Consider the following 26,749-nt stretch of genomic DNA (forward strand, 5'->3'; position numbering starts at 1 on the left):
AAATTGACAACCATGTTTGGCATTTAAAATTTTTCCAAAAAGTAATTCGCTTCTAAATTTATGAAAACAACTATTTTTCTATAATTTTTTAATCACTTAAAGCTTTCGAATTGAAATTTCCGTGTGTGTTTGTTTGTGTGTGTTCAATTGTGTAACCTTTCACGTTCTTCGCATGCATCGTCAAATTCCAAACGCAAAATTATACCATTTACATACATACTCTTCATCTACCACCACTTTGGTATGCCAAAATTAAAGTGCACATCCGCCAATGTTCAGGGCAGCGATGAACCAGTCGTTAAGATACCGCGTCGGCAGCTGAAATGTCGCCATCGCGAAGAAAATGAAAATCCACCACTTAATCTGTGCGACCTGCCAATCGAGCTGCTGGAGAAGATCATTGGCTACATAAATATTTGGCATCACAATCGCATACGCGGCACCTCGAAGCGCATGCGTGATGTGAACGATGCCTTCGTAATGCACGAGTTTAAAAAAGCTTTACATAAATCTATGCTCACAAATCCGAATAGTTACGAATGTGCGGCGTTGCAAACCATCGATCAGGCAACGGAGGTGTATGTGAAGTCGGGATATGCTTCAACTTTCTGTGGTTGTATACTGCCAATGCTGCGCAGCTCTTACAAAGATCCCTTCTGTCCCCAAGTATTACAAATTAATACGTTCCTGTTGCATTTCTACGATATGGTCGATGAACTGATCGGCGATCGACGATCGCAACACGCAAGGCTGCTATATAATCTGACGTTAATGCGATTTTTTAAGGTTAGTTGAGGTTGGGTTTATGTACTCTAAAATATTACAAAATCACTTCATACTGTAGATCCTAAAATTAAGTCTTCGTTTTTGGTCTTTTAACTGAGAATTTCAAAATTTGAAATTTTTAATGTTGTAGCGATTATCTAAAACCCTATTAGGAGAAAAGTTAGGCTTATTGTCATTGAAGCAATCTAGCGGTAGCTGCAAAAAACGATCGCTTTAGAAAACGATTGTCGGAACCTAAGGAAAGAGGTGTTAGATGAGTGGACTTCATAAGGGATACAAAATCCCGGCGATTGTTTGCAAGTTGGACATACAAATGTATGTTCAGTATGACAGATTCTAGCTCTGCTATCTGAAGTGATTAAAAAATGTTGGTATTCAACCTATTCAATATACATATTTAACCTATTAATATTCGTTCATATAAGCATGTTCGATTACTTTAACCCTCATCGCATTTTGTATTACAGAAATTCGGAAAGTCATCGATTATCTCGTCAACCGCAATGCCATTACATTGTCGCATAGTGGTGGAGCTTAAAGGTCCCTGGCTGGGTATGCTCTGGACGTCGAAATCACGTTCGCGCGATCAACAAGAAAAGCGTTGCAACCTGCTTATAATACTGTCCGAAATGCTAATGGCCAATATAACGGGCAAGGCTTTCAAGTGAGTAGAAAATAATGGGCCTAATCATTGAATCCGTTTCGGTCGAAATATGGTTCGATTCGATCGAAAAATTTTACGTCGGAATCATTGAAACCGTATCGAAAATAAAATTTACGATCACATTGAACTCACTTATCGACTCGAAAAAATACATTGCGCGGCTAATAGATGTCGCAATTTACGAAATCATTGAATCCGTAAAATCGAAAATTTTGGTCGAAATATATCCGTTGGTGAATGAGTTGCGGAAAAGAAATAAACCATTTGGAAGTTCGAAATAGCGAAAGAAATTTTTCAAAGAGACTCAGGCGAATTAAATATTTTTGGAAGAAATTTCATAATAGTTAAAGATACGATTTAATTTTTTTTTGAAAATAGCAAAAATATTTATTTTAAGCACGGACACTTTACCAAATTTATCGCATTTGTCGATAAAAGTCAATAAAACAGTTTTACGTTCTTAGTTTGTGGTAAAGCAGTTTATCGACGGAATCAATGATTGCATGAATATTTTCGATCGAAAATCTTTATCGTATCGAAATCGAATTCGCTGCGGATTCAATTATTAGACCCAATGTTAATTTGAAGAAATTAAAGAGAAAAAAATGATTTTACAAATTAGACGCGTTTGGGAGTGTCTCAGTGAGGTCTACGTATTCGGCAACGATACGAGCAATTGCAAACGGGTGCCGAAAACACTCTTCACCTTCACCGTGCATGGCTCGAAGAAGATTTGCTCACTTTTTCGTTCTTGCCTCGGTGAGCCAAACGACTTTCTGTGGCCAACAAAATGGCCACGTGATCAGTTCACGGTCAATTTGGACATCACATGTAAAGAAGCAATGAAATGGGGCTGCTCCAAATCGCAGCATATGGAATTCGGACCCTTCGCTGAGACGCTGTTCAGTGAAGAAGAAGAGTACATGGACGATTGCAGTTCGGGCAAAACACTGCTGGATGTGGAGTAAGGCGGTGGAGACTAACTTCTAGCCTGGCCCACACTGGCATGTCACAACAAAACCATTAATTAAATTACGTAAATCAACTAGAGCAAGTATAATTTTTGTAATATTTTTATTTTGCTTTTTATTTTACTTCTAAAAATTGTACAACAATCTGATTTTAGGTATGCATACATAATATATAATATATGTAAGTAAATTTTGCGTTTTGCTTGCTAAGCCTACGCGTATATATGTATGTGTATGTGTGTGTGCTATGCCACTTTAATATGTAGTTACAAAAAGTTTACATTTGGGTTTACAAATTATACGAAAAATACACCGTTAAATGTCAGTTAAAGCAAAAACTCAATAATACAAAACAACTGGGCAAACGTAAACGCAATTAGATAAAAAAAATAAATTTTAAAGTACTATATAAATAACACACCGTTATTTTGTATGTATACTACTTATTTACAAATAAACTGTGGGAATTTGAAATTCTTAATTGCACTTAAAACGAACATAATTTCTTTCACACTTTTTTCCGATTAAACTCTACTAGTAGTAACGACAGAACAGTTTGGAACAATTTGAATTTCGCTAATATAAACACTGCCGAATGCGAATGTGAGCATTTGTGGCTTGCGCATTGATTTGCGTTAATTTCTTTCTTATTATTGTATATTGCATGATAAGACGATATTGTCTTCCTTTTTGTTTTCGTTTTTGTTTTCGTTTTTACCTGAACTTGACTTATAAAAATATGCGATTGACTACTCTATGAAATAATTCCTGATATTTTCTCATAAGGAAGTCTTTGCGTTGTTTTTGAACAGCATCGGCGACGACAAGCATGGTCTCTAATGATCCAAAATACGCATATTACCGGAAACGATCTTATTGTCGAGAATGGCACCAGCCGGTATATCAATACGATCACCGTGATTGGCAATGATGATAACAGTACCCTGCAAAAACAACAACACAATTTATATACAAATATAATATTAAAAAGTAAATTGTTTCAACTGCTCACCCTAAGCGACACGCCACGTCCAAAGGTCACATCACCAGACACCGTCAAGTGATCCAGCTCAATGATATCTGGGATTTTGTCGAAACGACCGAGGAACTCTTTCACTTTCGAGAAATGATTTTCACCCAATTTCACCAATGGTGTGGTGGGGAACATACGCTGTGGTGACATTACTAGACTGCCATTCTTCAGATGATACAAATTGGACATAACCAACAGTAAATCGGAAGTCTTTTTCACGGGCAAAAAACGTGAACGAGGCACATTGATACCGATAGCGCCATCAAAGCATTTCATGGCAGCACCTACGGCTGTCTCCAATTGTACAACGCGAACACCATTCTCCATTGTCTTGTTGTTCACAATGATCTCCATGTTGAGCGTACGTTCGCGGAGCACACGATCGATAGCTGCGTAATTGGGTGGAAGAGTGAGAAAGTAAACAATAAATTATTAATATGTGGGAGGAAGAAATATACTTAATAGGAGGTATTAATTAATAACTTTACTAACTAGAGTGGAACAACCTGGAAAAGAAGCTCAATTAAACTCAAGTTGAGTTCAACACATTCGTGTAAAAATCTTAAAAACCATTAACAAAGGACTCATTATTCGAAAGGCGGTATTCCCTTGTTCTTTGAAATATTAGATAACAAAAAAGTGCAGAGAGCCCCTAGGGGAAATAATTCACTTATAGAAACAACAATATTTGAGGTTATAATCAATAATGATGAACAAATAAAGATTGCAACACTTTCATCCCAGGCGGGGCAGACTTTGTTTACAAATTCTATGACAGTACATCTCATTTATGATTTCGGAGCCACATAAAGTAACCAGAAATCATGATTTTAACCCGCTTTTATAAAGTATTAGAAAATAACATAAACTTGGGGAGATATCTGGACTTGTTGCTTTCTATTAGCGATTTTCGGTTATATAGAACGGGCTGTCATGGGAACGGTTTTATTATGTTTTAATACTATACTACTAGATAAGCAATGATTGACATGAACTTAGAACCTCATTATATGCTTAAGACAAAAATACACAATTTCTACATTATCTATAGTCGGCAGAGAATATTTCCTTTCCATGACAACACAAAATAATTGTGATCTCCCATGCTTACCATCCAATTTGGCCCAGATATTGTTAGTGTTGAAAAATTTGAATGTTTTCACCGATTTGAAGTCATCAACATGCTCCTTTGGCACTTGTGCGATTTCCAGCAGTCGCAGTTTGTTTTCAAAATTAATAAGAGTACCACCCTGAGTAGGAGAAAATAACACTGTTAATGTAAATTTTTTTTAATACATTTGTGATTATGTTTACCTTAACGTCAGCGCGTGTTTTGTCAGTAACCTCCATCACAAATTCAACTGGTTGAGCAGAGCGTTCCTCACCAACCAATTTGTTCAGTATAGCCAAATCGACAGTGGCGCCCAAATTGTCAATATTCGAGAGGAAACAATATTCACGACCTTCATCGATGAATTTCTTGAGCAGACCAGAATTGCGGAAGGTATCATAGAAATCACCGTGACCAGGTGGATACCAGCTGTAAGGCAGTTATGTAAAATATATATATATATAAACTGCTGAAATATCGCAAAACATACGCATCAATATCCTTCTCCACATCGCAGTCCTTAGCAACGGGCAAAAACGATTCACGGCTTATGCGCGGGAAACAGCTCTGATTGAATGTGTGAATCTGTACACGGAAACCGGTGTATTTGCGTATAATTTTCTGCGTATCTTCATCGGTGTTGAATGAGTTCATCAGCACCAGTGGTACATTGGCATCGTAGGTCTTATTCAAATGCTGTGTGAATGATATATTTTAATTAATTATTTAACTTGGAAAAAATATTTGATTCAATTTTAGCAAACCTCAATTTGCTGCACCGTTAAATCGAGGAACGTGAGATCGGAGCGCACGGGTATAACACTTTTGGGACCATGGCAACCCATAGAAGTGCCGAGACCACCATTCAGCTTAACCACAACCAATTTGTCTAACATTGTGCGTATCTGTGTCGGAGATATGGCAACAAATTAGAGTAACTCAATTATGTAAAATAATAAAAGTATGTGAAGCGGCTGGAAAATGTGTGAGCGTATGAGAAGTAAGCTGAGAGGAATGTATCTACATTTATGTGAATTAATTTATAATAGAAAATGTGTGGAAAAAGTATGAAAGCTTATTTACAGCTGTGTTCAAAATAATAATAGTGCTAAGAAGTCAATATGTGAATTTCTTATAAAAAGTTTATTTTTTTTTTGTTGAAATTGGGTACGAACATAACAGAAACATTAATTTTACATATTATAAGGTTTTATTAATATAAACCGCAACATTTTTCAATAATGATAATAAAACTTCAATAGCTCGAAAATTCGTTGTTCAAAAAATAGTAGTATTTCTCATCTGATTTAAAAAAAGTATCTGAAACATAGGTAAATTTAGAAATTATTTATAGATCCAAAGAAATGGGGTTCAGTACTTGGCCGAAAAGCCCCTATTATATAAAACTGCTTTACAGGGACGCAGCATAGAATTGACTAGGCCTTCATAGTGGGTTTTAGGTATATCTTCCCAAGAATCCTTCACCCAAAGTTCGCGATTATTGCTTTTCTGAATATCACCACAAAGGTTATCTATAGAATTGAGGTCGGACCATTGCGCAGGCCAAGGCATGACCTTAATCTCTTTGATACGAAACTACTCCTTGACTAGCCGACTTGTATGTTTCGGGTCACTATCCTGCTGGAAGACCCATATCAGAGGCATTTCGTATAAGGTAACATTGTGCTATTCAAAATATCAACGTAACCATGTTGTTCCATGACAGTGTAGAAACGATATATGGGCTCAGCAACATAACAATAAAAGACAAGCCTAAGCTAATATTTTTGACCTCCAAGTTTTATCGTTATCGTAGTGTGTCTAGGGTGGTTATACAGTCTTCGGTGGACGTTGCACGTACTGTCGTGAACATGTGTCTCTAAAAAATGACTTTACTTTCATCTGTCCATAATATATTTCATCTCTTTTCCAATTTCAATGATAAGACTCTTAACATACGCACTATTATTATTTTGAACACAACTGCATGTAAATAAATGATAAAAGCATTATGCATAAAAAACCAAATAGCTTGAAAGTATAAAAGTTATAAGTTTTTTTTTTAAATAACCTCAAAGCATTTTTTTTTTAATAAGTACATAATATTAGAGATGATAATGTAAAAGAAAATGTGTTTTGTTTGCGTACATTTAGCGACCATTTTTGAATTTTTTTTTTGAACTATTTGCCAATTGTGTTTTTTACATTAATAACCAAGCTTATAGAAATTAAATATCATTGAGAATGCGGTAATGTTGCTTGGGATGCAAATAACCAGCGTCTTTATGTTGATTACAACATACAACAAACAGCCATTCGTGTAATTTCGGCACATTTTTATAAAATTTTGGAAACTTTCTTTTTCTTAACATTTCTCATAAATTTCACACCAATACTTTCATTTACCAAATCCACTTGTTTCAACATAAAACAACGCAGGATATCTCTTGGGAGAGCGGAGTATACAAGTTACAGTGAAGAATACACTTACAACCGTAAACCAGCGCTGCTAGTTGGTTTTCATAAGAAGCAATTAGTATTTAAAAAAGGTAAAAATTGGAAATATAGTTTTACATACGAAAATGTACAAGTTGCAAATTTCAAAGTTTCAAAGTTAGAATTATCCAAAAATACAATACGACAATATCGAGTGATGTATATAAAGTACATTAAAGTTTATAGAGTGTGAAAGCATTTACTACATACATAGATATTGTTATATAAAAAGTTCATTGAAAGTCCAAGTAGATAGTATGTATTTAAGCATTTATCTGGGTAACATTGAATTATAGCAAATGTTTTTTTTATATCACAACACTTTAACTTTGATTTGTTACCTCGTTCTATTAAACACCAGAATCAAAATGGTTCACCAATTCACATACAAAAAATGAGAGTTGTAATAGAAACAGGCATATATATATATTATATTGTATAGGGAAATAATACAAGTATATGAAATTAATAAAATGTGCAAATACCACACAAAAATATATCATAAAACCGCATTTTACCTGCTCATTTTTGGGCGAATTAAGCTTGGAGTAATCCATAACGGCGTTTGCTGGCAGTTTTTGTATGTTCTCCCATTCAATGGAAGGACCCTCTGCAGATAGAATTAAGATATTCGTTTACAAACACATGCAAATTAATATTTTTAATTTCCAACACTCACCTTCTTGCAAGAAGCGTCCGAATAAGTCGGCGAAGCGTGCCATTTCCTTCTGCAATTCCGAACGTTTCTCTGCCGGTGCAGTTTCCTGCAAGCGTTCCAATTCATTTTCGAGTGATTTTAGTGCGTCACGTTTGGTGACTTCGTGGAATTCTTTGGAGTCGGATGGCGCTCTTTGGTGGCCACGGACCTACAAGTCAAATAAATAAACAAAAAATATTATTATAAAATAATATTTTTAAATATAATAATATATAATATATAATATACTATGTTAAAGTATTAATTAATAATAAAGTAAAAGTATTAATAAATAATATACAAACGTAAAGTACTGGAGGCTACCAGACAGCTGTTAAAAACGTAACTACAATTACACCTAATAATTTCCGACACAGTTCCCACCAGTAAAGAGTTGAAAACAATGAAAACTTGTTAAACCTCACCATATTTTAAAGAAAATCAGAAATTTAGTTTAAACATAAATGAGAAAAAATTGTTATAGTCTGATCCAGAACTATTATATTATTATTTATTTCCTTTTCCAACCATTCGAACAAATTCTTACGTTAAAAATAGTTTCCTTGCGTTTCATTTTGCTTTTAAACTATCAAGGGAAAACTAACATATTCATCGTTCACTATTGACCCCACATGTTCTAATATCCGCTTAACTGTCAACGGGAAGATATTTTTCTATTTTTTACAGAAGAATACAGAAACCATGGATACTGATTTAAAAAGGAAACATACATCACACAATTTGACACCATATTATAATTCGACACCAAATTAATAAGAGACATACATACGAGGGCTGCTATATATATTTGACATTTCCATTGGAAAGTTTGACATTTTTTAGCATAACATCACTCAGAACGTTTTGTCATTTAATAGTGAATTGTTTTATTTACAGGGAATTAAAAAATTCATCTCGGCCAAAAAATGGAATTAACTCGTGAACATTTTCGTGCGATCATTTTTCACAACTTTCGACGTGGATTATCGCGACAAGAGTGCATCGATGAACTAAAATCTTTGTATGGCTATGAAGCACCATCCTATTGCACTGTGAAAAAGTGGTACAACGAATTCAATCGTGGCCGACGCTCGCTCAAAGACGAATTCCGTGAAGGTCGTCCAAAAACAGCCGGTGTGCCAGAAAACATCGATGCCGTACGTTTACTGATAATGCAAGACCGTCATGTAACATACCTTCAGATAGAGGCATGCCTATGCATTTCTCCCACCAGCATACATTCGATATTGCATGAACACCTGGCCGTAAAAAAGGTTTTTCTCGTTGGATCCCGCACAATTTGACATTCGCTCAAAAAAAGGCTCAAAAAAACGTGCCTTTTCACTTACCACCTGCAGTGCGTCTCAAGAATATTAGATAGTAAGAAGATTTGTATTTAGTCTTAAGGATTAGAATAAGTATAAAAAGGATGATAAATAAAGATTTTCAGTCAGTCCTTTGGATGACTCAAAGCGAGTCAGTCTTTCGGCTGACTCAACCAACAAACCCAAATCCGGTGAACGTCGGGAAGTTAATTGACAATCCTGCCAAGAGACTTCCCCGAACAAACCAGGAATGTTTAATTTACATACATACAGTACAATTAGACACCAAGTGTACAAGAGATAACATTGCATTTCGACACTTAATGCATTAATGGCATATGTAGATACGTATGACAATAAAACTTGACCTCTACAACTATGAACAACATCAAAGAAATCCGAATCCCATTTAATTGGACATTGGGCAATAATAGAGAGGGATTCGTATTATGATTATAATATTTGATGCTTTGCCGACAAATCCAAAGTAATCAAATGATGAATGAATAAAAGGCCAAGTAAAACCTTTAAGTCAGTTCAGTTCAACTCGGTTTGTTCAATCTACTAAATCACTTCAAAAGTAAAAGTGACAAGTATGCAGATGTTGTAAGGATCAGATCCAGGAAACCAGGACGATAAGTATCATAAGGATTATATCCAGGAAACCAGGACGATAAGTATCTTCTAACATAATGAACTTAATTCTAGTTCCTTTCGCAGCTCTTAAATAAAACCACAATCTGTAATAATATAAGAACGTAAAGTCTTTTTATTCGAATTGCATTTATAAAAAAGGTAAAACTATTAGGTGTAGGAACCGGTAAGGCGACTATAGCCGAAGCTCTTTGACGCTTCATAGCATCAGTAATATAAGCTTATTAATAAGTCTTATTTCGAGTTTGGAGGCTAACTCAGAAAATCAGAGCATACAATTTTTTTACTTATGACTTAATCTCCTGGGAAAATTAATTTGGTCCAATACCCAGAACAAAGTCGATTTTGCCGTTTATTGTTAACTATGACTTTCGAAGAGTTTTTCTCAGGGATTTAAACTTCATACAAATATTATTATGCTTGCAGTGTTATGAGTCTTGTTAACCAATATTAAATAAAGTCCGGACTTAGCCAAAAATTAGACACTCTCGTTTTATAGATTTATTTTATTTTGTAGACTAATTTAATATAGTTATTTGATGTAAAAGTGGATCAATCTCGTTTATCCTTTTATTAGGATATTGTAGCTTTGAACTATTATATATGACTTATATATGATCCCATATATCTAATGTTTAAGCTGTCACAAAACACAAATAGTTAAACAAAAACCTTAAGCTACATGCAACATGGTGGGAGAGTATGAAAATGCTATAAAATCCACTGCTTTGGAGTATTGTAAACATAAAAACAACGAATTGTAAAAATGTTGTGCCAAAACTCAACTTAAACAACGATTAAACTACTTATAAAGTCAAATAACGGCGGCCGAACGCACTCAAGTGATAAGCCTGCTGCAACAACAACACGCTTAACTCATAAATGCACGCGCTTGAAGACTACACATTAGTGACGAGACAACAATAGAATTGCAACAGTGCGACAATTATTTTTGGAAATTAGTGAGTGCAACATTGCGTGGCAAAAGTAATTTTCTGCCACAATTTGATGCCACAGAAGCCAATTACATGAAGAAATTCAGTCTTGCATAGAGCGTGAGTGAAGTTGGTTGGTGAAATTTCAACTGGAGGATAACATAAAAATGCGTTATAAGAAATTTGGCTGCTTGCAGATCCTTTGCCTTGTGCTGCTTGTCGGCGCAAAGGAGGCGGAGCGCGTGAAGCGTGTGCAGAAGCGCGGTGTGGTTGAAAATTTCGGCGAAGGTTTGAAGTTCGCCGGACAAATGTTTGGTAAATCAAATCGTTTAACAATATGTGGCATGTTCAACAACAATTTGCAACAAATAAAATTGCAATTTTGCAGGCATTAACACAGCCGCTGACGTGGCGAATCTGGTAGCGATGGCTTTCGCCAAAAAGAAACCGGATTTCATGTCGGTGTTTCAGCAGAAACAAACAACCGTAGACGACAGCGAGACGGAGGCAACGCAGCAGGAGGCGGATTCGCAGGAGCGAGAGAAAGCGTCCGCGGAAAATGAACAACGGAAGAAGCAAACACAACAGCAGCAGGAGAAGAACGCGAGCTACGAACAGTCGGAACCAGTGGACAAAAGCTCAGCGTTCAGTCCGAGTCGGTTCGTTACAGGTGTGTTGCGCATGATTGGCTTCGATGCAACCAAATTGGGCGCACTGGCGATAAACGCGTTAATCTTGTTTGCACAGACGGTAAGTAGTGTCTTCCACACACACATCAGCCATCAGCCTGAAGTTGTAAAATCACATTAAAGCGACACTGATTACATGCCTGAGCTCTGGCCACATACTTTTCATTTGTTTTCCTCAACACAGATTGGCAATGCATTTACATCACCGCCACGCAGCATTAATCCATACGTGTCACAATCACCACCACCATCCATCAATCCCTATGGCAATGAGGATGATGACGTGCCCGATGCATTGCGTGACGGCGAACGGGAAGCACATCAACCGCGCGCTTTACGCGCAGGCACACCGATCGACTGGTATCTGGAGAACCCGGATGAGGGAATGCGGCGCACGCTGGACGATGCCTTGGACACGCGTCTCACAGATCGCATTACGGAGATGATTGAATATGTGGAGCAGCGCGATGGTGGTCAGGGTGGCTGCTTGAAGCTGCTGATGTGCAAGAGTTCACCAATTATTTGGGGCATGCAACGGTCGGTGAGTGAACGCGTTACGGGCAAGGTGGCGAACACAACTGATGAGGAAACGTCACAGAAGGAGAAGGAGAAACCGAAGAAATTATTTTCAACGGATGTGTTTTTTACACATCTTCCCACAATTGCGGAATTTCGCGAACATGGCACAGTGTGTGATGAGCGTTTCGGCAAAGAGTGTAATCTAAATGCGGACTATGGTAATCGTAGAGCGGAAAAGCGTGCAACAGAAAAGGAAAAGGGAAACAAGTAAAAGTGAAATGTGGTACGGAGTGTTAATTTTAATGCTATAAATAGATAAAATAATAATAAATAGAATTCAAATAAAATAGCAAATATCTAATAGCAGTTAGCAGAGCTTACAAACAATGTAAGGCTAGTTTAGATAACGATAGGTCTATGGCCGATTTTCAAGTTGGATTATCACATTTGCACCGCTAGTTCACCTATGAAGGCGCAAGATCCGAGGTGTTTTAGGTTTAATTTTAAAAAGGTGGGAAATTAAAGAGGGTTCTTCATGATAATGTTTAAAAAAATTATACTAATGTATCTAATAAAGTAATTGGAAAAATTTCAAAAACTCTGGCAGCGACTATAGGCCTTTTCAATATATGTATACAAATATACTACTGATAATTTTAGTATGAAAGGTAAATTAGTGCGCCTTATTTTAGATAAACTTTTTGAGGCAATATATAACTACTTTAAAATTTCTTTCGAGAAATTGATTTATTGAGAAACAATTTTATATAAAAAAAGCATGCACGGAGGTCCATATAACCAGGTGAAATATTGGAATTTCTGAAGTTTAGCAATTTATCAGTCTTGAGTGGGATTTAAAACTCGTCTGTAATTCTTATTACAGAAACATAGAAAGCCAGTGGACTCTCTATACGAGTTATTCTGGCGTCAAGGAAAATATATATTAATTATAAAAGTTATTATCGGATCAAACGTATGGATGGATTAATGAACAAGTTTTCGACAAAACATGAACCGGAACCAGCTATACAAACAATTTGAAGTACAGGTCTGTATAATTGTCAGCTTAGAAATATAGGAGGGTTGTCTTAGAATCTGTTCATTTAGGAAGAAATATGACAGTGTGTGTTTTTTGGACCAACGATTGTAGGAAAGTACTCGTAACTAAAACAATATAGACTGAAGCACCTTAATTGAGATAATTGAAATGTAAAAAGCGCTATGCCGGTGCACGATGTGATGTGTTAAAATAGAAAATAATAAAATAACACCCGACTAGCCTTGAGGTGATGGATATAACAATGTCAAACAAATATAGGGGTTAGTAAAAAATACATTTGTATTGAAATAATGCATTATACGGGTTATTTACCATTATAATTGATGAAGTGTATCACAAAGCGCCTATCAGACCCTTTGCTGTGCTCAACAAAAAAAGTGTAGGGGCCTAAATTAATATTAACCCTGAAGCGTATCAAATTAGGCAGTCAATTCACATTTTATAATGAGGAGTGTATTATGTGCTTATAAAATATAATATAATATATATAAAAATAAAAATAAATATAAAATTTGTTTTTAATTTTTATTGCCTTCAAATTCGAAATTAAGCACAAAAATAAAATACAACTTTTAATACTATCTGATTCCGGGAATACAAACAGTGTAGATCGATGGTCATAAAAGTATAAAGTGGGAAAAATCAACGAAATTCATGACCTTCACATTTCTGTAATTACAAATATATAGATATTTGATAGTTGACTTTAGCGAGTGGTGGACTGTGATCCTCTTTAAGGACAAGACTGTTATTACTAATATCTCAAAAATAGATTTCGAATGTGAAAATATTTCTCAACTTTACTAAAAATTTGTATTTTTCGAGCATAATTTTTATCGTTCTATTTTTGTGTAGTACAACTACAAGTTTGCTTGTCAAGTGATGACTGTTATTATTATTATTATTACCTATTACAAATGTAGTAGCTGCAATTAAATCCACTCCAGCTAATTTACATATATATAAACTCAAACGTATATATAACGATAGCGTATATTTATTAAAATTCAAATACTGCTCGATTGTAGATTGTGGTTGTCTATTTATAGATGCAAAACAGTCTGCTACTAGATTACATAAATCTAAGATTTTCTTTAATCTCTTATCGCCGGAATTTGCGCGATAGATGATCATTAAAATTGTTTTTCGTTTTCATTTTGCTGTTTTTTTTTTCAAAAATAGTGCAAATATATAGTTAATTGCGTCAGTGAAACTAGCTGCTGATAGACAAATACCTATAATAATTATATAAACACATTTGCATATAATGGTTCAAGACAAATTTAAATACGAGCACTTATGTATGTATATTCATCTATTTAGCTCGTTTGCTAACCTTCCTTAAAGTCAAGGTTAAACACTGTATAACTATAACTATATAAGCTTAAGTATAAAATAATAAGCAAATATAAATAAGTCAAACTAAATAAATAATATATTTATTCTCAAATGAATACGACAAAGCATTCTTATCTCGGCGTATGATAAACCTCTGATCCCAAGTTATTACCTACGTACTACAACTATAAAACTATAAAGGTATGCACCTATAAGTAGAGTGTTTGTAGAGAGATTTTTGGTAAAGTAGCGCCTAAAGAATATGGTTGTTGTTATTGTAACAAACCATGTTTAGAAAATAACGGTTTTATGAGGGAGAGTTGCTTGAAGGGAGAGCAGCGCTTAATACGTAGATCGAAGTGAAGTGAGGAGTTTAACTAGCAACAGTACCGAGCTCTGAAAGACCCAACATGTCTCGGTTCTTTTGCATTTCGTATTCCGAGAAGTGCAAATATTCCGCTAACAAGATATTTTATAAGCTTGGTGTTAGCTTGTTTTTATGATATCTGAAGTCACCAATTCACACTGCTCTTACATCAAATAGTCATCCGTAAATAATTTTGTATTTGTTATTTACTCTTTCTTTTAATTGATTTTGAAAACACAACAAAAGAACAAATAACAATTTTGGAAAAACAATAAATTCGACTTCTTGGAACTTAATGTTTAGATCTCTTGAGCTTAAAAGTAGTTTCATGTATTTTTGTTTACAGTGGCTTTGCAACTGTTTGCATTCAAACTAAGCGCTCTATCTGTTGAGTGCTAAGCAAATATTGAATCGTGGATGTTTATCTTGACTCTGGACAGTGGGATTTTTATCTAAACAATAAATTAATGCATTTAATCCGGTTATAAGTGGTAAATTTTCCTTATAAACTATTTATATTTACACGCCAAGCTACAATTTTATGATCGTTATTTAGCGCTCGATCAACACTATTAACTTTATAGGCATTGTATGGTAGGAAATTTCCAAAATAAGGTTTCTACAGTGGGATCTTTTCAGGAATTATAAATGCATATATTTTCAATTAATTGATTGTTTTGGTTCAGTAAAACAGAAGAAGATCAAAAGATGAAATTATTGCCGGTTAACTAACCTAGGTTAGGTTAGAGTTAGGTATGAAAGCTGTTCCCCCCGCAAAAGCAGGTCGTTGCAAAAGGTATAGTTGGGAAGATTCTAACTCATCCTCTTCCATCAGCTTCTGCAGCTATAATCCGGTAATTTTTTTAGTTTAACAGCATGAATCCCGATGGGACAATGGCCAGTTAGAAATCCTATAACTTGGGAAAGATTGGTCTTGTTGAGTGACTCCCTTGACCTTTTGCGATTTACTTTGGGCCAGTGTGATCTAGCTACAGAAAAAGTGCTAGTGACTCTCCAGCGCCTGATCAGTTCAGCTGAGACCCATTCATCGAGAAGCAAGTTGCAAGAGTCTAATGGTGCTCCTACTTGTGCTAATTCCACTCTAGTTTCCTGTGATTCCGCTGTGGCCAGGCACCCAAACTGGTATGATTGCGAAGTGATCCGATGCAATTGATAGCGAGGATTGGCAATCCTTTACTAGAGTGCTCAGGCACACGTGAATCCGGTGACTATTGTTTCATATAGCCAAAGATCTGAGAGGTGAGAGGCCCCATGTTTTACCTATGTCTCCTCCACAACACTACAGGGCAACCGATGCTTTTTTGATCTTTTCGTAAAGTTGGCTTTTCTAGAAAGCTTTTTGTCCGCACTAACCTAACTTTTTGAAGATTTTTTTTTATAAAATGACAGTTTAAGATTATTTTTTCCTTATTTATAACTAGTATCCATACTGATATCAAACGTGACATAACATTATTAAATTTTGCAAAAGCAACATCCCTTCAGCCCCTCCCAGCGCATTAAAGGTGCCTAGCAAAGCGTTTGATGAATTTGATCTCTTTATCGATACGCCATTTAATTTTCTTCTTCTTTGCGATTGCATTCTACGCCGTAGAACTGGTTTTTGGTTATGTACGTTGTGCTTTGATAAGCATAGCTGACTCAAAGATAACGTGGCAGGTAGACTACCTTTTAAAGGAGAGGGAGATAGTTGACATAGCAGATATCGCAAGAGGCTGCATAGGTTATATTTTGCTTGAAATATTAGAAATGAGAGCGGTGTCAAAAAATGCAATTGTTAGACTTCACAGCAATGTTTGACGAAATTTAAGCCCAACTCGAAGAAATTTCTGCGTAGTAATCTTCGACGAAACAAAGATCCATTGCTACAGATCAAAGATAAAGGAATAATCGATACATTGGTTTATCGGGCGGACGTTACCTGTAGAAAGCGAAGCCTGTCCTATTGTGGGTATATTGGGTTTTACAAGGTATGGTCTCAGCCACATGAAATAAGGCGAATAGTTTTAGATCTCTAATATATCCTGTTACCCCATCCATAATTTTCTACAGATTTGAACAACTGCTCCACTTGTTTACAAACATGAAAAAGTCACTCGCCGGACAGAAATCTTAGCTCAAAAGATGGGTTAAAGATAGTAAATCAGCATTGGAGAAAAAATGTTCTGATTCTTTTTTTTTTTCAAAATTAAAAAATGCACATTTTCCTAAGTAGACTAAGTACTTATCAGACCGCCCAGAAATTATAATTTTTTTTTTAATGAGGAATTAATTGTCATTTGGAACTGACCAAAGTAAAAGTCCCATTAAACCAGTCATGATGATTATCCTTAAAATATGTAAGAATATATAGTAGTTGTAGTTGTTTGTATAAAATGAATTGAATCAAAATCAAAAGTCACCTATACGACATGACGCACAAAGTCAGAGAGTCATAAAATTCCCACCCATAGGAAATAATTCTAATCGAATGCATCAGGTGTACAATGAAAATGATAAATATTAATTTAATACATTTAAGGTTTTTTTTTTGTTTTGTTGAAAATGCAATGTCATCACAGCAAACAGTTCGACGCACATTTGCCGGCAAAGCAAAGGCATGCGAATACGCTAAACACCTACAACAAAAACAAAAAAGTAAATATGAAATAGCTGAGAGCGTGCCAAAGCTACGTGATATCGTGCCACGCTTAATGGCACAAATAAATGTTTGTATGTACATACATATATTATATGCAAATATATTTAAAATTCCTACGGCCAACGAGCAGTCAGCCAAATGAGTACTCGCTGGCATGAAATAATTTCAATACTTTGCTATTTTATTTTATTTTATTTCGACGCGTCTGGGCTTACGCTTTGGCGCGACTTTTATGTAATTCATATCGACACAATTAATTAATTAAAACAGTGCACGAGTAAAGGAAATATTTGTGCGCTCAACGGCTTTTGTTTGTGGAGCACAGGGAATCTCGCACCTCAATGCAGATAACATTTAAAGCACTTAAAATAGTTGACAATACTTTTATGTTCACTTAGATGTGATCTGAACAATTAGCAAATTAAATATAAGTCATAATACGATAATCAACTGGAGTGTTTTTATATTTAATCAGCTACAGAGAACCAAGTGGAAAATTCTAAAGATATGATCTATGTATTATATATTGGTATCATTATACACTTCAGCTGGAGCTAGTTCTTCAACATCTCACCTATTCACACTAACGGAGAAAAGTTACAGTACTGAGGTTTCGACTTCATCGAATATCAGTAGACTATAGCGCCAGACTCCAACGTGTAAATGTATGTAAGTCTCTAGATCCGAAAACATAAAACTAAATCGTACAGTTATAGAAGTGATTTTTCGTCATCTTAGCCATCCGAAGATCTAACTCGGTTCGTTATCAGGTTGTAGTCAAATTATTTCAGTTAACATGTATACAGTTGACCTTCAATAACTCGAACTTCTATAATTGAAGTTCTCCATAACTCGATCTCTTGAATTGACAATAGAAGTCAAATTTCATACAAATTTCCTTCAATAACTCGAAGTCTCTCTAATTCGAAGTTTTTTGTGGAGTATGGTGATTCGAATTAGGGAAGTTCAACTGTATTTAGATTTAGCGCAAATGCGTGTTTAATGTCGGAATCAGATGAGGTATCTAGAGTTTTCGAGAGAAAAAGATTTTGCAAATGATTTGTGAAGATTAACGCTTTGGAAATGGCGAATATAATTTAATATGGGACTATGGACTGTATTAATGAAGTAATGACGACATTACACAAGTTGATACGAGTATATCCGATCGAATGGAGGGTCTTCCGTTCTGGCGGCATTTAAATACTTTGATTCCACTTGGCATTACGGACTCTCAACAACGTGAGAAGGAAATAGCAACATGCGCGCTACAGTGACTCGCTTAAAATTTGAACGATGACACAGCACAATTTTTGCAAGCTTCTTGACTTTTTGCGAGATTTTGACAAACTTACAAATAAATAACAGATGTCTTCAAATAATAACGGGAATTTTAGAAGTGCCATTTGCCCAAAAGTCTAATTGTAAAAAAATATATTTTTTATTATGTTGGTATATTTATATGCCACTGAAGTACGATAAAATTTTCAGCCGTTAGAAAATTCCTGTTATTTTTAGAACACATTGTTTGTGAAACGGCTGAGAGTATTTACCATGGGCGTGTACATATTTTATATGAATTGGCATTAAATAACTTATAGGGCTTCTTTCTTATTCAGAAAGATATGGAAATACGTTTAAGATACATATTTCCTATATATTTTTCTCGAAATTTAACAACACAAGTTTGATTTTGGTATATGAAAAGTATGTAAAGTAAAAAAGTAAATATTAGTTGGCTTCCTCAATAATAAATAATTATATTCGATATACACTATCGTCCGTTTGTCGCCATGAGCGATGTTATAATGGACCTTTGACATTTAAATGACACAAATAAAAGACCTTATGGAAATTGAATTCCGAGGAATGGCCGCCATTAGAAAAAACTATATTTTTTTTGTATAGAATGTTAAACAACCTTCAGTGAGGTTCGGATTGACTCTACTTTACAGGAGGAGATTGCTCTAAGGCTGACCCCAAACAAAAACCCTATAATCTCAATAAAAGATTTTATATTTAAAGAGCAGAGTATATGAGATCGATCTAAGCATAACAATTGCAACTCACACTTTTACCATTACATACATAAATATTTAATCTCAAAAGATGTATTCCTTGTGGAATTCTGAGGATTTTTGCCTAGACTAATCTCTACAAATTCCCAGAATATTTCACAACAGTTCTAAGACCATTTTTAAAACATATCGATAAAAGACAGAAATGAAATGATCTTCTGCTCAACGAGCTCCTGTTCTGTTAATGACGATTGAGTGGTATTTACAAGCTAAATAACCTAGCATGCCATATTAATCTTGGGTCTGTATCATCACTAGGCTATATTTAAATGAAGTGATACAATGAACTTGAACTATCGTTAACTTGGGTTAACTCTCACAAAGATGTATACTTTAGCATACTGACGCCTAAAGCTTAATTGCTTGGAGCAGAAGCAGAGACAGAACTTTAAATCTTAAATGGCTATATTCAGACAATTCAATTTATAGTAATGGGGTACTAAACAGCACGAGCGCTTAAGTGTGGTGTTTAATAGACAAACATACTGTTTGCTATTTGCGCATGAGCTTCAACATGCTTGCGCTTATATAGAGACGATAATATATATGTATATTATGTATGTATATGTGCCATATGCCATATGCCATATGTGCCGCATGCCAATAGAATGCTGTTAACAAACCACAAAATGGCACACTTTAATTACTTTTGTAATTGATAAGAGAGGAAAAAGAAGTCGAAAAATGCATGCACACAAACGCACAAATGCAACGAGCAGGTATACAAACAGTGTTGCGCAAAATATATGCAACTCAATAAGTTTGGTAATCAAAAGCATCCTGATTTTAATATACCGAACAAAATGTAAAAAAAAAAAAATTTTATAAAATTTTAAAAAGTTTTGTTATAAAAGTTATGCTATAGTAACTCTTATAGTTAGGCGACCGTTGTTTACCGTTGTTTACCGTTTAACTACTCATTTCAAACACTGCGGACTATCTCTGGATTTGAATGGATTTTACTGATGAATATCTTCGATCCTATCTAACCTTAAGAGGTTACATTTGGTCGAATGAAGATCTTCTCAAATTGTATTATTATGCTCATCGACGAAAAATACTCGACCTTATCTACAAATTGAGGTCATTAACAATGATGTGCTTAGAAAAGTTCATGAAGTCATCTGTCAGTTGACAGTGCTTTCATTCGTTTTAAATGAACAACCAATCATTGACTTTGAAATAAACTTGAACAGTAATTAAAAAAAGTGTAACGGTACGTATTAACGGAATCATAGCATTTAATAAATAATTATCAGCAAAATAGAATTTATAATTCAGCTGCAAAAATTTTGCTCAATACTGTAGGTGAGTCGTATACTTTATAAAGGTTATGAATGAAAGGTGAAGTTACAGCGGTCATGAAACTTTACGCTCGAGTTACATTAACTCGTAGAATTACTACGGGAAATCGACACAAAACCTTTTTAAGATTTTATTACAATTAAAGTAAAAAACCTTAACGCTTGTATTACCAAGATTCGTGTGTAGTTAAATATTGACTTCAAACATAATTTGATAAGCGCCTAACATACATATGTAAATATTATAAATGAAGCTCGTGTTCGTCTTATCATTCGAATGATTAAATTTAATTACCATGAAGTTCCACCATATAGCTTTATATACATATTTATTGGTACATATATTAAAAAAAAATATTGACTAATTGCCCTCATGTGGTCTGTTCTGTCTTCTTGTCAAATAATCTGTTTCAATTTAATAAAAAGAAGATGTAAACGTTTCACACAGGAAATGTTGCAAGAAGCAAAAATTCACACTGATAATGAAATTCAACTCACATTTACTCGTATAAAGGGTGAGCCAAAATGGTTAAGCGCATCAATCATTCAAAGACAGAGAGCTCTGTTTAAAGTTTTCGAAGTAGATTTTTTGGAAGCTTTAACTAAAAAATAAAAATTATCTGATCTTTTTAGACTGATCAAAGATTCACAAAGTTTATGAAAATTACCTATTACCTTAGTAATAAAAAATCTTAAAAAAATACACTTTGAAGACCCCTCCAGTTATCGCGCACTTTAGCAAAAGTTACTAAACTTTTACTTAAAAAAAAAAAACATGAAAAGGTTCACCACAAATTAGGCGCACATCAAATTAAACAATTTTGAATAATGTCTTCATCAAAATTATAACTTTATTGCAAATATATGAGTATGTGAGTGAGTACGCTTCATTACATACTTTTCACTAACATCAACTCATTAAGAATCCATGGCAAAGAACTTGACGCCTCTTTGCCATTTAGCCGGCAGTCATATACATAGTATCGCAAAAGCAAACACACGAAGATGACTGCCGCAGAAAATACACTGCTTGACCCCCACTTAACTCCTCATTACCATTAGCGGAGGTGTTTCAATGTGGTTGTTGTTGACTTAAGAAAACAATTGTTGATAATAAACAAAATTTATATTGCCATGCAAATACATAGATAAGGGGTGTTGACGATGGTAGAACACTTACACGATCCAAAAGAATATCGATGGCGTTCATTTTGTTTGCTTGTGTTTTTTATGGTATTTTTTATTAGTCTGCTTGCTTATTAATTTTTGTAAACTAAAAAACGGAAAATATATTTGAAAAATTAAAAAGAAAGAAAATGATAATAATAGCTTACGGAATAATTTATAGTTTAAATACAAATTATATTTTGTTTAAATACATTTTTTTTATTTTTTTAAATAAATATTTTTAAATAAAGTATTTTTAATCGTTTTTTAATTACTTTAATTGTTTTTGATTTTTTTGTTTTATTCTAATTATGGCATAAAAATATAAATATTATTTCAAAATCTCTTTTTAATGACTTTAATTTTAAAGTTTTTTAATTACTTTTATTTTTTTTTTTCTAATAACTAAAATATCGAAATATTATTTTTAAACTTCTTTATTTAGTTATAATATTAATAGTATACTGATTACTTTAATTTCAATGCTTTTCTGATTCCATTTACTTTATTCTAATTATTAAAACATTTAAATATTTAAATATTATTTTTAAATACTTTAATTGTAATTGTTTTTTAATTATTTTATAATAAATTTAATAGTTTATGAATTATTTTACTTTAAGTATTAAAATATTATTTTAAAATATAAGTTTTTATTTATTTTAATTTTTTTTAAATATTTCCAATTTTTTTTTCTATTTCATATTTATTATTTTAATTATTATTTTCTTTTTTTGTCAATATATTTTTTTTATATTAGTCCGCCACAAAAAAATTCACTTGTTACACGCCATCAACACTGGGCGCCAAAATATAGTTTGATTATTATTGAGAATTTTGTGCGCGCATTTATTCGCTCATCCAAATTACTGGTAATAATTACTTTTATTTAGGATATTTCAAATAGACAACGCATGTAGGTACGTGGAAGCCGTAGTCAAACACAAAATATATTCTTAATTGCCACCACACAATTATTTATTATTATTTATGATTAATAATTATTGTTGAGAGTTAAGCGTTGAGCGCGTATGTTTTTTGGTGGCAAACGCTTTGATGAACGATCGCGACGAGACTGTGCAATTGAAAACGCCGACTTTTTCAAACTTAATTTTATATTTGTGCGAGCTGAACATTGGCTCAGGAGACACAAGCACGCATATATACATATAAACAAATACAGTAGCACACACTTTCATACATACATACATATATAATATATTTTAGTGAAATAAGGCAGCAGACTTGCTCATTAAAGTACTGAGGGTGGCTATTAACTTGACTAGCATCAAGACGCTGGCGAGCAAAACAAGAGAGTTAACAACTAAATTAATTTACTTGCTTATACTCACACACACTCACTTTTAATAAACGTTTTTTCGTAGATAAGCGTTTGTAGCACGCCATCAGCGTACATATTGTCAATGTGCGAGCGCGTTGATGGTTTTTTTGAGTGGAGGAGATTTTAATCGCAAATCGTTCAACTAGCCAGAGCAGGAGTAGCTATTAAGTAGTTTTAAGAGTAGTTTTCTAGGCGCCAGCACTCCCATACAACATATGTAGCTGCATTAGAAATTATAATCTTATATAAGTGATTATGTGCAAGTCTGTGCCTGTGGTCGTTATCAATTCCCCCTTCGACCTTTCAGAACTTTGATAAGCGTCAAGTCATTATATATAGCTCAAAATATTAATTATGCAATGCATAACAGTATGCCGAAGGTGACCATGAGAGTTCAGTTTCAGTATAAATTAATGATTCTGAGGCCCAAATGGAATATAGAAGTCAAAAAGATTTTTTTCTACAATGAGCATAGATGCTTCATCGGCTTTATTGTATTTAGGAAACATATACATATGTATTTGTATACATATCTATTATGTTGGCATTGCAGCGAGATAAGATAATGTCGTAACCGCAAATCACTCGTTAGTTGGTGCTTATCTGTCATAAATTGCCTGAATAACAAAAAAGATTCCATAAATAGAATAGGATGTGGTATAGTTGCAATTTCACCAAATAAAATAATCGGTTTTGAATTATTATGCCTGCTGATACAATATCTCTAATTTTCGTTTGTTTTTTGTTTACTTTTAGTAGGAACCGGGAGGTATATTGAACTTGGTTTTATTTTAGAGGTTATTTAGGTCACATCTTTCATGTTGCTGTTATCGAAATCCACTAACTGGTCCAATAGTAACCAACAATCTAATCATTTTTACTATTACCGGAGAAGGTCCCGGGAGTGTTAATAAGCTGCTTATACTTTCCATACTTCATTTTACAATAAGATTAAACACATATCGAGTTCAGTCGATGTATTTTTGGAGTTTGCAATATAACAATATTGTATGGAAATTTCAACAATCGCAACATTATAGATGGAGTTAATGTTCCAACATGTCTCATAATCTTATATTCCTTTACAACCGAAAACATTCCACTCTTTCAGCACACCACTTTTACTTATATCAATTAATAATCAGTACACACTTAAATTACATTTTGCCATACTATCAGCTATGAACATTCATGCAATTAATTTACGAATGCTTGTTTGACTATCAACACTCAGGCAGTGCCCAGCTGACCTTATCACACCGACCGGCACTTATCACAAAGAATTTCAATCAACATTTTTTGTTACTCTCCGTTATTACGTCTGCTTGTTTTAACTTTTGTTATCAATGCTCAGTTGCGCCTCCTTACATTCATTGAATCTTATTTATAAATATAACATATATGGAGATATACACACAAACTAACATACCCATGCAAAGAGTGCAGTAAATTATGGAAACTTTTCGTATTTGTTTGACATCTATAGCTTGTTGACCCTTTTCTGATTAATTGATTATATAAATGGTTTGAAAGAAGATAATTTGAATTAACTCTTTACTTTGTATAAAAGAATAAACAAATATATTAATTGGGTAATAACACTGGCTGTTTTTGTTGTTTCTAAGGTTCAATACCGAGTCGAGAGTTCAGTCGCAGAAATCATAATTTTTAATATAAACATTGTGTGTAATCGCCTTTTTATTGTTTATAAATACTAAGACTCTTATTTTTTTGAATAAAATAAAGTTCTTCTTCGCAGAATTTGTTGTGTGTAACGCCTTTAAGTTTGAACTTGTATTAAAAAAATCACACAAATCTTATACTGCTTCCGTGGCAGCAGGAATCATCAGAGTTCTGTTGTCATATGATTCACGTCATTTCTGGTCAGAGAAAAAATATCACAGAAATAAATTTATTTTTAGAAATTTCAGCAGATCCATAAATACACCTACGTACATACATACACAAATGTTTACGTATATTAAACACGAAATATTAATTAATTAAATCATTCATATGACTGTGACTTTTAAAATACTTAGTAGATGTGTAACTATTTTCTATTTTACATATTATGCCATAACTAAATTCATCATATAACAGCTTCATTTATACATAACTGATATATAAACACTTATGTGTATATTATATACTATATTCGAATAAAATAAACTTATTTTGATTGATGAGAATTTTTTTCCACCAAGTATGAACACACCTACTTATTTACACTAAAAGTAAAACGCTGTTAGAAACAACAATGCATCTAAAATACGTTTACTCAAATATACTTTTTTTATACCAATTGGTGAAAAACAAATTCCAATTGTTCAAAACAAAAACAAAAATATAACACGAGCGCAAGTTATCATTCAAGGGTAAACGTATGAAAAGCAGATGGAGTGAAAATGAAGCTGCCTCTGACAATTTTAAATAATATTTACAAACATATGTACAACCATGCGTACCAAATACCCATATTTATGTACTTATGTACCAAAACTGCGAAACGCTGCATTATGAGGGTTTTACCAAATGCGGAGGACAGTGCACGTTCTTTAGGTCACTTGAAGGTCGTTTTGACAACGGCAGCAGACAGCTGACAGCAGATACGCACATACACACATAGATTTATTCATATAGCAGCGCTGATTGTGTTTTTAATGCCGACTTACTGTTATTAACATGAAATTATAGTAACATATTGTTTCACACACACAAATATAGAATAATGTGATAACATTAATAATTAAGTCTGTTAATTAATTTGACTTGTCTACTCACCTTACTTTCGTTTGGAACATTCAACATTTTATTAATATCACGCAAAAACCTTTTTTGTAATTTTTTTCTAGCAAGAATTTAACACTTATTGCACGTTCTTTACAATAAGAATGAATTAATAAACTTTAACCAGCCCTACTGTAGTTTTTGTGCGGAATTTTTATTGACAACAACGCTAAACACGACCGTCAAGTAGTTTGTGCAGACAAATCTAATCAAATCGGCGGCCAAAATACTTTCGTCTTCTACTTTGAATCACTTTTGTTTGGCTCTTCGTTCTTTACGTTGTTCTCCAATTATGTTGTTATTTTGTTTATCAGCAGAAAATTTAGCAATGTTTGAACGCATGGTTAAAGTAACAAAGAAGAATGTCAAATAAATTCATGACGAAGTTGTTGACTCTTATTGTGGTGCTTACACGAACAATCCTTTTTTCTAATATATTAAATACTATTTATCGGATACAATAGTGACACATTACCAAATTTGAAAACGCCCATTTTCCTCCTAATTGTACAAAACAATACAAATCTTTTAACTTTGGGTGTGCTAAGTAACTAAAAAAATCATTTTTACATGAATAGGCTACTCTATAAGCCCTTTTAACCTAGAAAATCGGAATCGCGATGTTATAGCGTTTTCAAGAATTTTTGACTACTTAAGATAATAATTTATATATTTAGTGTATATTTTTTTTAAATAATAATAAAAAATATTGTGCAAAATGAATAAAAAAATACTAAACAATTGGCAATAAATTCTAAAAA

The 26,749-nt window shown here is 33.8% G+C and overlaps 3 protein-coding genes across 4 annotated transcripts; 2 read left to right on the forward strand and 1 right to left on the reverse strand.

Moving 5' to 3' along the window:
* LOC105221127 (uncharacterized) lies at positions 1-3,255 on the forward strand. Its single transcript, XM_011197852.3, has 3 exons — positions 1-786; positions 1,254-1,450; positions 2,073-3,255. The coding sequence occupies exons 1-3, from the start codon at positions 244-246 to the stop codon at positions 2,416-2,418; spliced, it is 1,086 nt and encodes a 361-aa protein (XP_011196154.2). The 5' UTR covers positions 1-243; the 3' UTR covers positions 2,419-3,255.
* Positions 2,506-26,222, reverse strand: LOC105221129 (UTP--glucose-1-phosphate uridylyltransferase). 2 transcript variants are annotated; one of them, XM_011197856.3, is made up of 10 exons: positions 22,740-22,948; positions 21,870-21,962; positions 7,741-7,927; positions 7,580-7,671; positions 5,330-5,470; positions 5,056-5,261; positions 4,769-4,994; positions 4,566-4,704; positions 3,434-3,843; positions 2,506-3,365 (listed from the first exon to the last, which is right to left on the reverse strand). In XM_011197856.3, the coding sequence occupies exons 2-10, from the start codon at positions 21,897-21,899 to the stop codon at positions 3,258-3,260; spliced, it is 1,539 nt and encodes a 512-aa protein (XP_011196158.2). In that variant the 5' UTR covers positions 21,900-21,962; positions 22,740-22,948; the 3' UTR covers positions 2,506-3,257. The 2 variants fall into 2 exon arrangements, with proteins under 2 accessions (XP_011196158.2, XP_054085664.1); XM_054229689.1 differs by lacking the exons at positions 21,870-21,962; positions 22,740-22,948 and adding an exon at positions 25,983-26,222.
* On the forward strand, positions 10,323-13,413 carry Fam179b_1 (uncharacterized). Its single transcript, XM_011197853.3, has 3 exons — positions 10,323-10,987; positions 11,061-11,422; positions 11,546-13,413. The coding sequence occupies exons 1-3, from the start codon at positions 10,840-10,842 to the stop codon at positions 12,149-12,151; spliced, it is 1,116 nt and encodes a 371-aa protein (XP_011196155.2). The 5' UTR covers positions 10,323-10,839; the 3' UTR covers positions 12,152-13,413.
* Positions 26,223-26,749: the final 527 nt, after the last annotated feature.

This window comes from Zeugodacus cucurbitae, chromosome 4 (assembly GCF_028554725.1).
Source record: "Zeugodacus cucurbitae isolate PBARC_wt_2022May chromosome 4, idZeuCucr1.2, whole genome shotgun sequence".
Lineage (NCBI taxonomy): Eukaryota > Metazoa > Arthropoda > Insecta > Diptera > Tephritidae > Zeugodacus > Zeugodacus cucurbitae.

What these genes read in the sequence shown, in the direction of transcription:
- LOC105221127 (XM_011197852.3), top strand. Translation starts at nt 244, where the DNA reads ATGCCAAAATTAAAGTGCACATCCGCCAATGTTCAGGGCAGCGATGAA. An exon ending in CGTTAATGCGATTTTTTAAG is followed by an intron (nt 787 to 1,253) that starts GTTAGTTGAGGT and finishes TTTGTATTACAG; the next exon opens with AAATTCGGAAAGTCATCGAT. An exon ending in ATAACGGGCAAGGCTTTCAA is followed by an intron (nt 1,451 to 2,072) that starts GTGAGTAGAAAA and finishes TTTACAAATTAG; the next exon opens with ACGCGTTTGGGAGTGTCTCA.
- Fam179b_1 (XM_011197853.3), top strand. Translation starts at nt 10,840, where the DNA reads ATGCGTTATAAGAAATTTGGCTGCTTGCAGATCCTTTGCCTTGTGCTG. An exon ending in GTTCGCCGGACAAATGTTTG is followed by an intron (nt 10,988 to 11,060) that starts GTAAATCAAATC and finishes GCAATTTTGCAG; the next exon opens with GCATTAACACAGCCGCTGAC. An exon ending in TAATCTTGTTTGCACAGACG is followed by an intron (nt 11,423 to 11,545) that starts GTAAGTAGTGTC and finishes TCCTCAACACAG; the next exon opens with ATTGGCAATGCATTTACATC.
- LOC105221129 (XM_011197856.3), bottom strand. Translation starts at nt 21,899, where the DNA reads ATGAACGCCATCGATATTCTTTTGGATCGT. An exon ending in TCGATATTCTTTTGGATCGT is followed by an intron (nt 7,928 to 21,869) that starts GTAAGTGTTCTA and finishes TTTGACTTGTAG; the next exon opens with GTCCGTGGCCACCAAAGAGC. An exon ending in AAACACGCGCTGACGTTAAG is followed by an intron (nt 4,705 to 4,768) that starts GTAAACATAATC and finishes TCTCCTACTCAG; the next exon opens with GGTGGTACTCTTATTAATTT.